This window comes from Hyla sarda, chromosome 2 (genome assembly GCF_029499605.1).
Source record: "Hyla sarda isolate aHylSar1 chromosome 2, aHylSar1.hap1, whole genome shotgun sequence".
NCBI lineage: Eukaryota > Metazoa > Chordata > Amphibia > Anura > Hylidae > Hyla > Hyla sarda.
In genome coordinates this window covers 303,396,706-303,411,352 of record NC_079190.1, presented here as the reverse complement: position 1 = coordinate 303,411,352, position 14,647 = coordinate 303,396,706, and the positions used below count along the sequence as shown (strand labels likewise).

General features: G+C 41.8%; 1 protein-coding gene across 2 annotated transcripts in view; it reads right to left on the bottom strand.

Annotated features, from left to right (window-relative positions):
- The window catches only part of CACNA1S (calcium voltage-gated channel subunit alpha1 S), a 727,186-nt gene that overhangs the window by 323,260 nt on the left and 389,279 nt on the right, over positions 1–14,647 (bottom strand). For both annotated transcript variants that reach the window (XM_056557608.1, XM_056557607.1), the window contains 2 exons: positions 11,435–11,487; positions 11,176–11,322 (listed from right to left, as the gene is read on the bottom strand). In XM_056557608.1, coding sequence (XP_056413583.1) covers positions 11,176–11,322; positions 11,435–11,487 — 200 coding nt within the window. The remainder of the gene's footprint in view (positions 1–11,175; positions 11,323–11,434; positions 11,488–14,647) is intronic.

Here is a 14,647-nt window from a genome sequence, read left to right as displayed (position 1 = left end):
CTGATTTCCCATAGCAATGGAGATCAGGGAGACCGGAAGAAAGCAGAATTACAGAAAAGTGAGGAGAACAGAGACATAGAAAGGATGAAAAGGGGGTTAGAAGGGAGAACCTAGAGCACCAGAGGACAGTAAAGAAGTGAATGCTGAGAGGGAGTACCTGGTAAGGGGAGAGTTACACCAGGTGGCCCACACCTTGAGGAACTTGTCGGGGCATTTCCTATGTTTAAAGACCAACTGTTCATAAAGGAGGACAGCATTAACCAACTTCCGCCACTGGGAAAGAGAAGGTGTGCGGGGGTCCATCCAGCGCAGAGCTATTGCTTTTCTGGATAAAAACAAGGTCTCCCTAAGAAAAATCCTCATGTGATGTTGCCAAGATTTCTCAGGAAGCAGACCAAACAGGCATATCAAAGGATCCATAGGGATTGGTAGAGAAAGAAGAGAGGATAAGAAATCTACTATTTCGTGCTAGTATGTCTGCAGAAGGGGGCACATCCATATCATATGCCAGAAGTCAGCCTTAGGTGAATAACATCTGTGGCAGGCATCGGAAGACATCCGTCCCATTTTATGTAAACGTATCAGAGTACGATAACAATGGTGGATGATATAAAGTTGAATCAATTTATTATTGGCAGCTGGAGAAACCATTAAGTGAGAGGATAAAACCTCCGACCAGTCCTCCGCCATGAGTGAAGGGACGCATGCCTTCCAATAGGCCTCCGCCGAGTCAGTAATGTTCGCAAGTTTGGACCTAGTGAGATGCGTGTAAAGCACAGAAATTAACCCTTGCGGTCCCTGGGACTGGAGAATGCCAATAAGGGGATATGTCGATATGGGAGGTCTCGGGGAGGGGAAATGAGCAGTCAAGGTGTGTCTCAGCTGTAAATATCTGTAAAAGGCCTCCCGGGGGACCCCATAGTCAGTTTGAAGATGGGTGAACGATTTCAAAACGTCCTGCTGATACATGTCCCCCACCAGGGCGTGAGTCAACCAAAAAGGAGGATCCAAAGCCTCTGTCAGGTGGGGGAAATGATGGTTGTGCCAGAGGGGCAGGTCGTCTTTTATGTCAGTTAAGAGTTTGCGTCTGACGCCAGACCTGCAGCGCCAACTTATGAAGGGGAAGGAGTTTACGTGTGCGGGGGGGGGGGGTTAGCACCTTCCAAAAAGGAGAGCATGGAAGTGAGCCCCTAGAAGGAAGCAAGGTGGAGCTCCTTCTTCGGTGTGTCCGAAGAGACCCAATGCCGAAGATAACGCCGCTGGCCTGCCAAGTAATACAATTTAAAGTCAGGGAGTGTAGACCCTCTGAGATCCTTGGGTTTCCATAGGGTGGAAAGTTTAAGTTTGGACCTGCCTGAACCCCAAATGAAAGAAGGAAGTAGAGAGTCAAGAGATTTAAAAAAGGACATAGGGACAGGGTTGGAAGAGTGTTCCAGAATAAATAGTATTTTGGGAAGGACAATCATCTTTACAAAGTTCACTCTGCCCGGGACTGCCAGAGGGAGAGCCCCCAAATCTGAATGGAGTCTAGAAAGCAGGACAATTCCTTTGAAGAGTATCGCACCTGAGAGGCATATAAGGTGGAATAGAATTGGGCAAAGCGCTGAGCGATCAGCATGTTATTTACTCTTGACCAGTCTCAGAAGCTATCCTAAGAATCGGGGGGGGGGGGGCGCCTGGTTTTGTTTAACGAGGTGGGCTAACAGTTTACTGGACTGGTTACCACGCTCAAAATAGAATTGTTTAGAAAAAAATAATTTACGATTAATTTTTTCATTAAGATGAAGCATATACCAGCGACCAGTAGTAAGCCAGACATGCTTATTTGCCTCTGTAGGATCAGCTACATATGCAGCTTCTAAGTCAGAACAGGTGCGGGCCAGCTCCGTCTCCCTAACAGCAGTCTCCCTTTTTATATAGGAAATAGTGGATTTTAAGCAACCCCGGAGATAAGCCTTTAGTGTCACCCATATGAGAGCAGCAGACTCCGAGGGTTGATTAATAGCCAGAAACGTTTGAACTTGATCAGGTATCCGATCCTGCGTGCCAATCAACTGTAACCAAAAGTGATGGACCTTCCACCTGCGAGCATAGGTCTCCTGTGACAACGATATCTCCACCAATAAAGGAGAGTGGTCAGAGATAGCGCGGGCCTCAAGAGAAGTATGCGTGACCAAAGCATAAAAGGAGGAATTACAAAATCCCAGGTCAATGCGTGAAAGGAGGAATTACAACATGCCAGGTCAATGCGTGAAAGGGAGTTACTACCAACGGAGAAACATGAATATTGTAGTAAAACCTAAAAACATCTAACCAACCCACCTCAGATAGGAAGGAGGCCAGGGGAGTAGGAGCGGAAAACAGAGACAGTGGCGGTGTCACATGAAGGCGATCAAACGCAGGGTCAGGGGTTAAATTATAGTCACCCAAGCATAGCACTCGGACGTGAGGAAATCCAGCAGTGAAAGTGATCGCCTGATGTAGCACTTCCAATGTGGCCGGGGGGGGGGGGGGGGGGGGGGATTGTAGATACCAAATAAAACAAATGGAGTATTATTAATGAAGGCATGCACAAACACATAGCGGCCCATAGGGTCTACCTTAGTCTGATCCACCTCCCACCGTAATGACCTGTGAACTAACAGGGAAACTCCCCGGGAATATGTAGAGTGACATGAATGCCCCGCCCATTGTATCCATGGCTTATTGAACACTCGCAAGTTATCGGGGATCATGTGGGTCTCCTGGAGACAGACTATCTGCGGGTTAGGCTTTCGGATATGAGAAAACACCAGCAATTTCTTTTTAACAGAACCCATTCCCCTCACATTCCATGACATAAAACGAATATTTGCCATAGTTAAAGAAAAACAGGTAATACATCAAAGGAGGAGAAAAAGCTTGGGGTACAGCAGCATCCAAATGAGGAATCAGCACAGTGTCCCGAACAAATGAGTATTCACACAAGTCCCAAGTCATGAGGAAGTGCAAAACGGGGGGAGGAAAGGGGGGAAAGGGGGGGGAGGAAAGGGGTGAAGGGGGGATGGGAGGAGGTGGAAGGGGGAAGGGGAGAGCGGGAGAAAGTACTCATCAGCGGCTCAGAAACAGGAATCTCCGAAAGACTGGTGGAGTATCATCAACAGAAGGCCTCAGCGTCGAGGGGATCCCCGCTGTCTGCGCACCCAATTGGCAGCTGCTCCCGGATCATTGAAGAAGAGGGTACGGTCACCATCCACAACCCGTAATCTAGCCGGATAAGCCATAGAGTAGGAGATCCCGAGGTCCCGCAGTTTTCTTTTAACCTCCACAAAGGTAGCTCTGTGACGTTGCAAATCCACGGAGAAATCGGGAAAAATGGAAATCTTGGCATTATCGTATTTCAGACGAGGAACCCTCCGGGCCATCCGGAGGACCACATCATGGTCATTGCAGTACAGGATACGTGCAAATAGAGGTCTCAGAGGGGCCCCAGGAGGAGGAGGTTTAGCAGGGACCCGGTGTGCCCGTTCCACAGTGAAGGCAATAGAAAATGGTGCATCAGGGAAGGAGTCCTTTAACCACTGCTCCACAAAGGCCCCAGGGGTAGTGCCCTCAGCACGTTCAGGCAGTCCAATGACCCTTATATTATTTCTGCGCAATCGATTTTCAAGATCGTCTGCCTTTTGCCGGCATAATTCTAGTTGGGAGGTCATATCAGTCAGGGAGGCAAGGATAGGGGCCAGGGTGTCCTCTATAGTGGAGATCCAATCCTCAGCATGGGTGACCCTCCCTCTCAGGACCTGCATATCTTGTCTGAGCAACCCAACATCAATCTTCACCTCCTCCAGCTTCCCTGTGTGGTTTGGCAGTGTGGTTTGGCAGGAGGTTATTGCTGCCAGCAACTGTGCTGTTACCTCTCTCAGGGTAGGTTCAGAATTCTTCTCCCCCACTGCAGGAGTCCCAGGGCTGGGAGGGGAGGACTCAGGTTGGTACCTTGCTGAGGCATGTGTGGTGCGGGTGCCATCTTGGGGCTGCTCCCGGGCGAATTCCCGGAGCTTCTCAGCGGCCGCCTCTCCTTTATTCCGGTTCAAGTCTAGTTTGGGGGTCATCCCCAGTACCTGAGAAGTGGGCCAGGATAAGAACAGGATTCTGCTGTACACGGGCGCGCGAGCAGGAGCTACAGCTCTATGCGACCGCTCATGTCCGGCACTCAGCTAGGCATACCCATACACGACAAAAACAGTCAAGGGGCATTAACCTCCCTGACTGAAATAGATATTTCCAAGATATACACCTGGCCAGAGTTTTAGACTGTGTAAGAGTGCCGCCACATAAGCTCTTAGTTCCCTAATACTCCTTCCCTCGCATCCTGGAGCCAATATAAAAGCTCTCTGCCCTTTGACTAGGGCAACATTTGCGTTGTGGAAACATTTTTTGACAACCTGCCCAGCATAACCTTGGCCCTATAATTCAGATTAGGGATGTTTTGGCCGGAGCTCCAAAACCCTTTAAGCTTAGCTGTCCTGGGACTCTAAGAGGCTCCTGACGATGAGGGCTGTATCCTTCCTGATGTACAGCTGGGCTCTGTCCTTGACATCTCTCCCTTTAGCTTCCTTGCACTGCCCTCCCTGTAGTCCTTAATATTAAACGTAGCTAAACATGATACTTTTCAAAACCCACTTAATTGGTTTTGAGAATGTTGTCCGCAGCCCAAGCCCTGACCAAACCCATATCCACCCTATACAAGAAGTTATCGCTCGCTGACTCCCTCGAGCCCCCCATCCCCATTCATTTCTAAATGGAAAACCGTCCTGGGACTATCGCTCTCTTCTCCTCTGAGGAACACAATGGCCCAGATTTGCCAAACTGCGTGAGAGAAAAAATAGAGTGATTTTTGCACAGCAACCAATCACAGTTCAGCTTTCACTTTACCTGAGCTCGTTAGCTGCACTGTGATTGATTGCTGTGGGAAAATATTTTTTATTTTCTCTCACACAGTTTGATAAATCTGGGCCAATATGCTTGCTTAAAGCCACACAAGATATCGAGATGTGTGCGCATACAAGAAAATGGCTACAAAATTCTGAGCCGCTGGTACGAAATTACATAACAAAATTACATAACTCCTTGATACTCCAGATTAAATTCAACAGTCTGCTGGAGATGTCACTCCCACATGGGTTCATTTATCCATGTTTGGTGGGAATGCATGGCGATTTGTACTTGTCAGACCAACATTTTCCTGTGGTAATGCCATTTGTCACTCCTCTGTTCCCTGCTCGCCAGACATAGCCCTCCTATCCATCAGTGTCATGGAACCAAGGGTGACAATCCCCTCTCTCTTCCTGCACTTCTTCTCGACTTAAGATACCAAAGCATTGGCTCTATACAGAACTATCAAGGTTCAAAACTGGGTTGCAAAAGTAGACCAATTATTGCATCAAAGACATCTCCCACTGGGAACTGCACAGCAGATCGCAATTTCTCAGGGTCTGGTCATCCTGGAAGAGGTATAGGAACTTTCAGTGACTCCCTCACCTTGACATTAAATATAATATACTATCCTATGCAACCACACCAACTACACATTTTAATTGACAATCTAGCTGAACTAATTTTCCCCCATATAGCCTAGAGAGAAAGCTTTCATCCTTTTCCACTCACACTGATCTGTAACTGTCCTCCTCCTGTTATTGTTAGATCAACCTCTTGTAATTTCATGATGTTATGCTATAACTATTTTCGTTGTTAAATTCTGCAGTTTAAAATATGCCCATCTGGAGCAAGACGGCTCCCAGCATGATGTTCCCCCGCTGAACTATACAATGTCGATTGTATTTGACACCTATAATTGTTCAATGACTACTACAGCCTATGTGTCCTGCATGATAAACTCTTTCAAGCATATTGTATTGGTGTTATCATTAAAAACTTAAAAAATAAATAAATAAAACTGGCCTGGAAATAATGATGATCCTCTACAAAAGATTGACAAAATTTGACAATAGGGACATGTTCAACTAAAGGCTCATTCACTCTGCTGTCTGCCCCGGTAAATTCATGCCCATTCTGCATTCCTTTTGATAATTTTTCAAACTTCTTGCAAACAGCTGTAAAATAATCCCATTGATGTCAATGGGATTTTTTTTACAATCCTTTATCACCCGCTTGCTTCCTGTTCTGTTTTTTTTTTTTTTTTTTTTGAAGGAGAAAAAGAGGTTGCATGGAGTATTTTTTCTACTTTCAAAAATAACGGAATAGAAACGGATAATAAAAATCTTACATTGACGTCTATGGGAAACAGATGCGCATATAATGTCATCCGTTTGTACCCGGTTTTTAATATTTTTAACCATTATAACTTCTGAGCATGCTCAGAAGGAGTGAAATCAGAAAACTCTTGCTGTGCGGCGGGATTACTACTACTCCCATTATGGGACAGACTTGTTTCCATGATGGGAGTGGTAGTTTCCAGTGGTAGTTTGCAGAGTCTGTTCCATGTTGGGGGTAGTAGTACATATATCACTATATATCTGTCCACCTGCAGCACTTCTATACACATATGTCCCTCGCAGCGCTATCTGTAAAAAGTATGCTATCAGCAGCGCATCTACCGGCCAGGAAGTGGACAGCATTGCGCTGCCTTCCCCGGCCAGCAGCACAGATAGAGCTGCGAGGGACATATGTATGTGCTGGTTGTGGGGGACATATGTAAGCCCTGCGGGGGCAGGTCTTATAGCTAGCCCAGCGGGGGGCAATATACATAGCTAGCACAGCAGGGGACCAGACATATAGTGCTATATTTCTGGCCCCCCACTGCACTAGCTATGTATATTGGCCCCCGCTGCGCTACCTATAGATCTTGCCCTCCTGCAGCGCATCTATACATATGGTCCTGCAGCGCTTCAGGGCAGATGGGGAATGAAGCGCAATGCTTCCCCGGCCGCCAGAGTAGTTCACCATTACAATCCTCACTAATGACTTTAAAGACCCCACCGGGAGCCCTGAATGGCCCCCCGTCAGTATTTGAAAATGATAGTAAAACACACTATGTACATCCAGAGGATGTAGAAGCAAGTCCCAATAGCAAAACTCTCCTACTCTGGAAAGTTCCTGATACGGACAGAGGTGTTAGCAAAGAACACTGTGGTCTGACAGAAAAGAACTCCAGAAAGAAATAAAACTTCCTGTGGTGCATACAGCAGCTGATAAGTACTGGAAGGATTAAGATTTGTAAATAAAAGTAATTTAAAAAGAATAGTTGTACAAACTTTATATTTTTTCCCTTCTGATCCCCAGTGGTTGGGGGGGAGGGTAATGGGTATGGATTATATGTGAATTTGGTTCTGTTTGTATTGGTGTACATGTCTATTTGAAAATAAAAATAATTATGAAGGAAAAGAAAACAGAAGTAATTTACAAATTTGTTTAACTTTGTGGAACCTGTTCATTCAAAAAATATATTTTTACACCGGAGTACCCCTTTAAAGGGTAAAAATGTATTACTGTGATGTTTGGTATCATAGAGGGGAATTAAAGGGGTTATCCAGGAAAAAAAATGTTTTTATATATCAACTAGCTCCAGAAAGTTAAACAGATTTGTAAATTACTTCTATTAAAAAATCTTAATCCTTTCAGTACTTATGAGCTTCTGAAGTTAAGGTTGTTCTTTTCTGTCTAAGGGCTCTCTGATGACACGTGTTTCGGGAACCGCCCAGTTTAGAAGCAAATCCCCATAGCAAACCTCTTCTAAACTGGGCGGTTCCCGAGACACGTGTCATCAGAGAGAACTTAGACAGAAAAGAACAACCTTAATTTCAGAAGCTCATAAGTACTGAAAGGATTAAGATTTTTTTAATAGAAGTAATTTACAAATCTGTTTAACTTTCTGGAGCCAGTTGATATATAAAAAAAAATTTTTTCCTCGATAATCCCTTTAATTAGTTATACATAACTTTTATGGGACACTATGATAGCATTGCAAGGTCGCCATTGGGGAACAGGAGTAGCCTCCTCCCCCTGTCAATCCCATAGATGCCGTGATCAGTACTAATACTGGTATCTATGGAGTTAAAGCTGCAGGAAACTGCTGTGAACCCAGTCTCAGCAGCTGCGGTGGGATCCCTGCCACCAATCTCCTGCAGCACATCGCGCTGTGCAGGATATCGTTAGGATGTATGCATATGTCCTGGGATTGAATGAGTAATGATTCGTATCCTTGTGAGGATTTAATTTTATTTTTGTTATATTTTCTTTAATTTTTACAAATAAAATGAATGCCTGTTTTTTATATTATTAATTACTCTTGTATCTTTTGTAATAGATTTAAGACGTTTAAATTTTTTTTCTGTGGGGCTAGCGCACAAATGTTGCAGACAGTACAAAGTTGCCTAAAAAATCCGATCACTTTCCTTGCATATGTCTATACTGACTAAATAGCCATTAAAAAGTCTCTAAAATGTAACTATCCACTAAAAAGTCTCTAAAAAAAAAAAAAGGCTCTAATCCTTAAAAATGTGCAAAAAAAGACATGCAAGCAAAAAGGATGTACCAAAACTGCTGTGAGCCACCAGATCAGCAAAAGTCTACATAAACACCTTTTAACCAAGCAGTGCGACCATATGATATGTAAGGTGCCAGTACACCTTCAGACAACCAAAAATAATGGTGTAAATAAAAAGGGCTCAGCCACAACAATATTGGTAATTTTCCTCCTTTTTGTTTTAGAGTAAAATGAAGGGAGCCATTTTAAACTGGTATTTCCATCCAATGAGGTTCTCTCCTATCCACAGGATAGGGGGTAACAAGCTGATTAGTTGGGATCCAACTATTGGAAACTCTTAGGCAGGTTTATGGTGAGGATTCCACAGATGCTAGGCAATGCAGACATTGGCATCCCTATAGACAACGATGTATTCCACATGGATTCCCTTAAAATAATGAGCAAGATCATTGGAAGCTTCTCCTCTGAAATTCTGTAGTTTGCACTAGGTGGTGAAATCTAATCAACAGCAATGGGAATCTGCTGCCTCAGAATGTCAAAAACATTTCATCATTCAGCCAGCCCTCTCTTCATTCTCCATGGGTCTGCCAAACATTGATGGCGTTTATACCAATATTTTTCTTCTTCGTCTACTGAAAAACAACGTAGCCAGATGTTAGCTGGACGTCAATAGGAAAATCTAAAATGCATTACAAAGAAAGTTTTTTGTGGTATTTTTCTCACTGCTCCACAGCATGCTCTAGGTTGCCATATATATATATATATATATATATATATATATATATATATGCGTGTGTGTGTATGTATTTTATTTGAACCTACCAAACAGTTTGTAAAAAAAATAAAAAAATAAAAAAAAAATCTTCTGGAAATGCCCTTGCTAATCTCTTTCTAGCTGTACGTATAAATACTTTGCCAGATACCTAACCCCTGCAGACATGTATTAAATCATATGTTAATATCAGCTACCACTTCTAGAGCAAAAAAAATTAAATACAAATAAAATATCTCCAGTGGACTAATTAGGAAAATCATTATTAATTACTATAATTTACATCTGTTCACACAAAACAACCAACTATGTTCTCCAAATGGGCAATTTGAGCAAGCTCTAAAGACACTTTAACTAGCACGATATAAACTAGGAAATGGAGACCTGTGACTCTCAAAAAGGAAACAGGTTTCTGACTATAGCTAAAGATAGTTAGTTACCTGTCCCAAATTGTGCAGGATCCTACTGAACTTAATATTTACCATCAGACCTGTCAAAGTAACTAAGGCGCAGGTAGGACAATTTAATTGATTATAATATATAATTGGTCCTTCAATAACGGAACCTTTGGAGTAGCCACAAGAACAATGAACTTTAGGAAGGTAAAGTTTGATCAGCTTAGAGAATTCCTAAACATTAAAAATTGTGTTCAAATAATTGAAACGCCTGTGCTTCGGCCAGAAACGCCGGCCGTGAGCGCTCTCTGCTTATGTCCCCGCTGCCGGTGGGGCTGGGATTAGCATCGCGGGATGCGCCCGCTTACGAATCCCACCCCGTCACTCACCTCCCTCATCTTCTGCCTCTCCGTATCCTCGCAGCCCCGGCGTGCGTGCCCCCACGCCGGAGCTCTCACTCTTAAAGGGCAAGTGCTCATTTAATCAAGTGTCTACACTTGCACCCTGGTCCTTAAATATAAGCTCCTCCCTTGGTTCCCTGACGGATCTTTGGTTGTCTATTGCCATTGCGAAAGTCCTGTATCTCAGTTACTGTGTACCTTTTCCTTGCTACCTTACCTACCACCCTGCACCTGTGTTACCTGCCTTGACCTACTGCCATCTTGCCACGTCCTGCCAGCCTCCTTCTCTGCCACGCCACCCCCCAGCCACCTGTGCGGACGAGTCATGCCAGGGCTAGCCACCTGGGTGCCGCCTGCCGCAGCAAGACCATCCCGCTTTGCGGTGGACTCTGGTGAAAACCAGCGGCACCTTAGACTCCGCTCCCTGGCACGGCTCACGTCATCATCCACACAGGCCCAGAGGATCCACCACCTGCCGTTACCATAACAATAATGTCTTTAAAAACAAGAGTACAGACACTCAGTGGGAGATTTTTTTAAATATCTTAAATTCTAACTGTTGCCAAAACAACCCTATTAGGATTAATGTAACTTAGTGCAACAAATATGCTTCATACGAATCACACTTCAGATCCACATTTTTTATGCTTTGTAAAAAAAAGAAAAAACTGTGACTGCATTAAAAAAAATGTATATATATATTTTTTTATATGCTGATTGCATTATGAAATACGGAGAATGTTCTAATAATAAGGTTCTAATAAACAATGGAAGTCAGTAAGGTTGAGTTTAAAAATGCATGTTTGCATAGGTCACATGTCTATATTTGTTAATATTTTACGTCTGTATTTTAGCAAGTCGACAAAAAACACTAAAAATACTGTCTGTATTGCCCATCCATATTTAATACAGAAGTGTAAATGAGGCCTAGGGTTCAATCACATATAAAGTTTTGGGCTGAAGAGTCCATTTAAGCACTCATTTACTTTTTATACAATACATACAATAATGTTGACATTCAAATCCACAGCAATACATTTCTGTGCTGTAAAAAGTGGTGTGAACTGAGTGCTGACAGTTGCATAAAGAAATACTGTATGTGCATAAAATATTTAAAATACATACTGTGGCCAGCCCTCAAAGGTGGAGATGGTAAAAAGTGACATCATTCCAGATAGTACATTATCAAAATGGAAATCACTATGCATCCACATTCTTGGCTTCATTTGCAGCTGAGTTGGGTCTCCTTCTTTTGCATCAAAAAAATACCCCCTAAGAATGAAAATGCAAATGTTTAAATATGCTAGTAGAGATATAGGTGTAGGAAGGATTTCTTCCTATGAGATGAAAAACAGACATTAAACGAAGTGTTTAATAAGCATACCTGCACTCTTCCTGTGTAATTTTTGTCTCATCAGTACAGCTGTAGAATTTTCCCTAAATGAAAACAAGTATAACTTAGTCAAGCACTTCACTACTGAACAGCATATATTAACATGAGTTTCTTTTAGTGTACATAAAAAGGTTTCAGCATAAGAATATGTCCTGTTTTATTGCAGAGTTTTTAATAGCATTTTTTCTGTAAAAAAAACAAAACACTTCCAGATGTTAGCTTGAAATTGATAGGAAAATATAAAATGTGATGTGTTTTGTGCTGTTTTTCTTTACTTGTGCTGCATTTTTTTTGAGTCAGCTGTATTTTTTTTTTCTAAATGACGTATGCGTGTCACTTTTTTCTCAGGTTTCTGTATAAATATATTAAACAACCAAATAACCAACGAAAATCATGGCATTTTTTACGTGCCAGAAAGTAGTACCACAACAAAAAAAAAAGTATGTGTGAGTAAGGTCTAAGGAAGCATTCACACGTTATATATGGTAAAATATTCTTCACCAACCCCAGGAATGTCGTACATTTTGTAGCCCCAAATATGAATCGCTACTTTAGAACATGGCAATATGATCCACCATTTTGTCCCTATTCTCAGAGGGCCCAAAATAGTTAATTAACAGGGCACAGACCTTTGCCTGAATGTCTGCCAATGTGTACCTCTTCTAAGAGACATGCAAATAAGCCAGACAATAGTTTATTGGTAAGTTTTTTTTACCAAACAATGACAAGTCTCCAAGGAAGTTCCTGGAGAGTTAAAAACTCATTGTCTGTACACAAAGAGTGGTCTGATCTGTACACCTGGATACAGGTGTGTGTGTGCTTACAATCAGTTGTATTTTGCATTCTATTTATCTGTATCTCTGGCCATCTATTTGAGATGCCCAAGAAGTTTAAAGGTATTGTCTTGCCCCAGACTATCTGTAAACGGACAAGTCCCTGAGAAAATGTCAATATACAATGATTAGTTTTAGCCAGACCAAAGGGTGACTTAAAGGCTAAAATTCACGTATTTTTATAAAGCATTCTTAAAATATGATCATGAATGTGCTATCTTGCCCTATTATACAATCCTGCTGATATATTTAACAATATATATATAACTGAAAAATAGTGGCATTATAACGTAGTATGATTGTGTATACAGCTATATAGCTAAATGCTGTATTTAGGGGTTTAAATAATGTGTTAGATGTTCAATAATATAATTGGTGTTGCCTGATGGATTAATTCATGATTATTAATCTCAGGAATAATATAGCGTACTATGAAAATATAGTAGCCATGATAAATATATATATATCACTTATGGTGAATTTAATCACATAGGGGGAGATTTATCAAAACCTGTCCAGAGGAAAAGTTGTCCAGTTGCCTATAGCAACCAATCAGATCGCTTCTTTCATTTTGAAAAGCTCTGTGAAAAATTAAAGAAGCCATCTGATTGGTTGCTATGCCTCTGCACAGGTTTTGATAAATCTCCCCCATAGTACCGTATATAAAGAGTAAATTAACGATTATCTGTGATGTCATGAGCCTAGAACATGTGACTTGCCCTGATCTCCATACACACACCCACCAGACATCATTGGATAATATGATATTTGTGGGGGAGGATCTTTTAGATAGGGGACGAGTTAAAAAGCGGGTGTGGGACAGACTCAAGACACACATCCAAGAACACACCGACAGAGAGACAGCCACACAGACAGAGGGACCCCATCCTCATCACAAAGGCTATCTGAAGGGGCGGAGCCATGAAAAGTCAGGGAGAAATACTTTAGTCCATAAGCCCATTCTTCCCTACTCACCGGTTATGACTTCAGGCGTTTCAATGGACTCCAGGCAGCCATCTTTCTTTTATCCAGAAGTGCTCTCGGTAAGATACACAGGTTTCTTATTTGATTAAGTTACCTCATTTTAATGTGGACAGTTATGTCATTTTTATGAGCAGACTGGCTTATTACATTTATATATATATATATATATATATATATATATATATATATATATATATTCTCAATTGTGAGATGATAACAGTAGTTTATAAGCCACCCCCTTCTACTGGAGATGAATTGGTCTTATGGAGATCAATGCGATGATCATATTGCATATATAGCATAGTCTGTCGGGATCCCACTCTGCTTGTATACATGACATAATAATAATTGCCACGAGGAAAACTTAATTTATGTTTTCCTAATAAATAGTATATTTAAATTCTGTATCTTACCAGGGAAAATTGTGGTTGGGACTGGGCGGGGTTTATTCCCATTTTATATATCTAGAGATAATATGCCCATAGGATATCATATAATATGATGATCTCTACACTTAGTAATATACTGATATCTGAACTAACCCACTTCTGTGACCAAGTTTAATGTTGTTAGTTAACTTACTAATACCTCATTGGTTTATATCTGACATTATGTCATTGATATTTTCTTTATATCATTTCATTGATATTATGGTCTGTTTTTCTGTAACAAATAAATGTACTTATTTTTATAATAACGGTGTTATTATTTTATTATATTGCAAAAGTTACTTTACCACTACTATAGAACTCATATCTGGGAAAATAGTCGGGCCCAGATATGGTGAATTGCATTGTTTGTATATTTTTGGCAATTCATAACGGTCAAAATATTTTCATATTTTTGTTGACTATAATTAATAATTCAGAATTCATAAATTAGTTATTAACCCCCGACAGGAAACGTTTCTGCATGTAGGGATGGGGAGGATATAAGGTTAGACAGTCTCCTCCGACTGGCCCTGTAATTAGTCCCCTGGGCGGGAGCTATACTTACCTTGTCCCATGTTTTTGGCTGTAATCATGCCACCTTAGGGTGATTGACAGCCCAGGCAAAGCCTGTGTCATCACTCTGCTCCATCGGCTTAGAGAGCAAAGTGGTGGTGAAGGCTGTCAATCACACTAAGATGGTGTGATTGACTTCCTGCTGAAGTGGTAACAGAAAATGAAGTGAAGGAGTTTAGGCATGCATGGGATAGGCATACAATTATCCTTCATATAAGACAGGGACAAGGACTATTTTGATAATATTCAGAATATTGGGCAGACTAGATGGGCCAATGGTTCTTATCTACCAACACATTCTATGTTTCTATCTCTAGAGGCAGGGACGTCTCCGGGGATGGTGATGAAGATTTTACCATATGAAATGCATTTCCACATGAAGA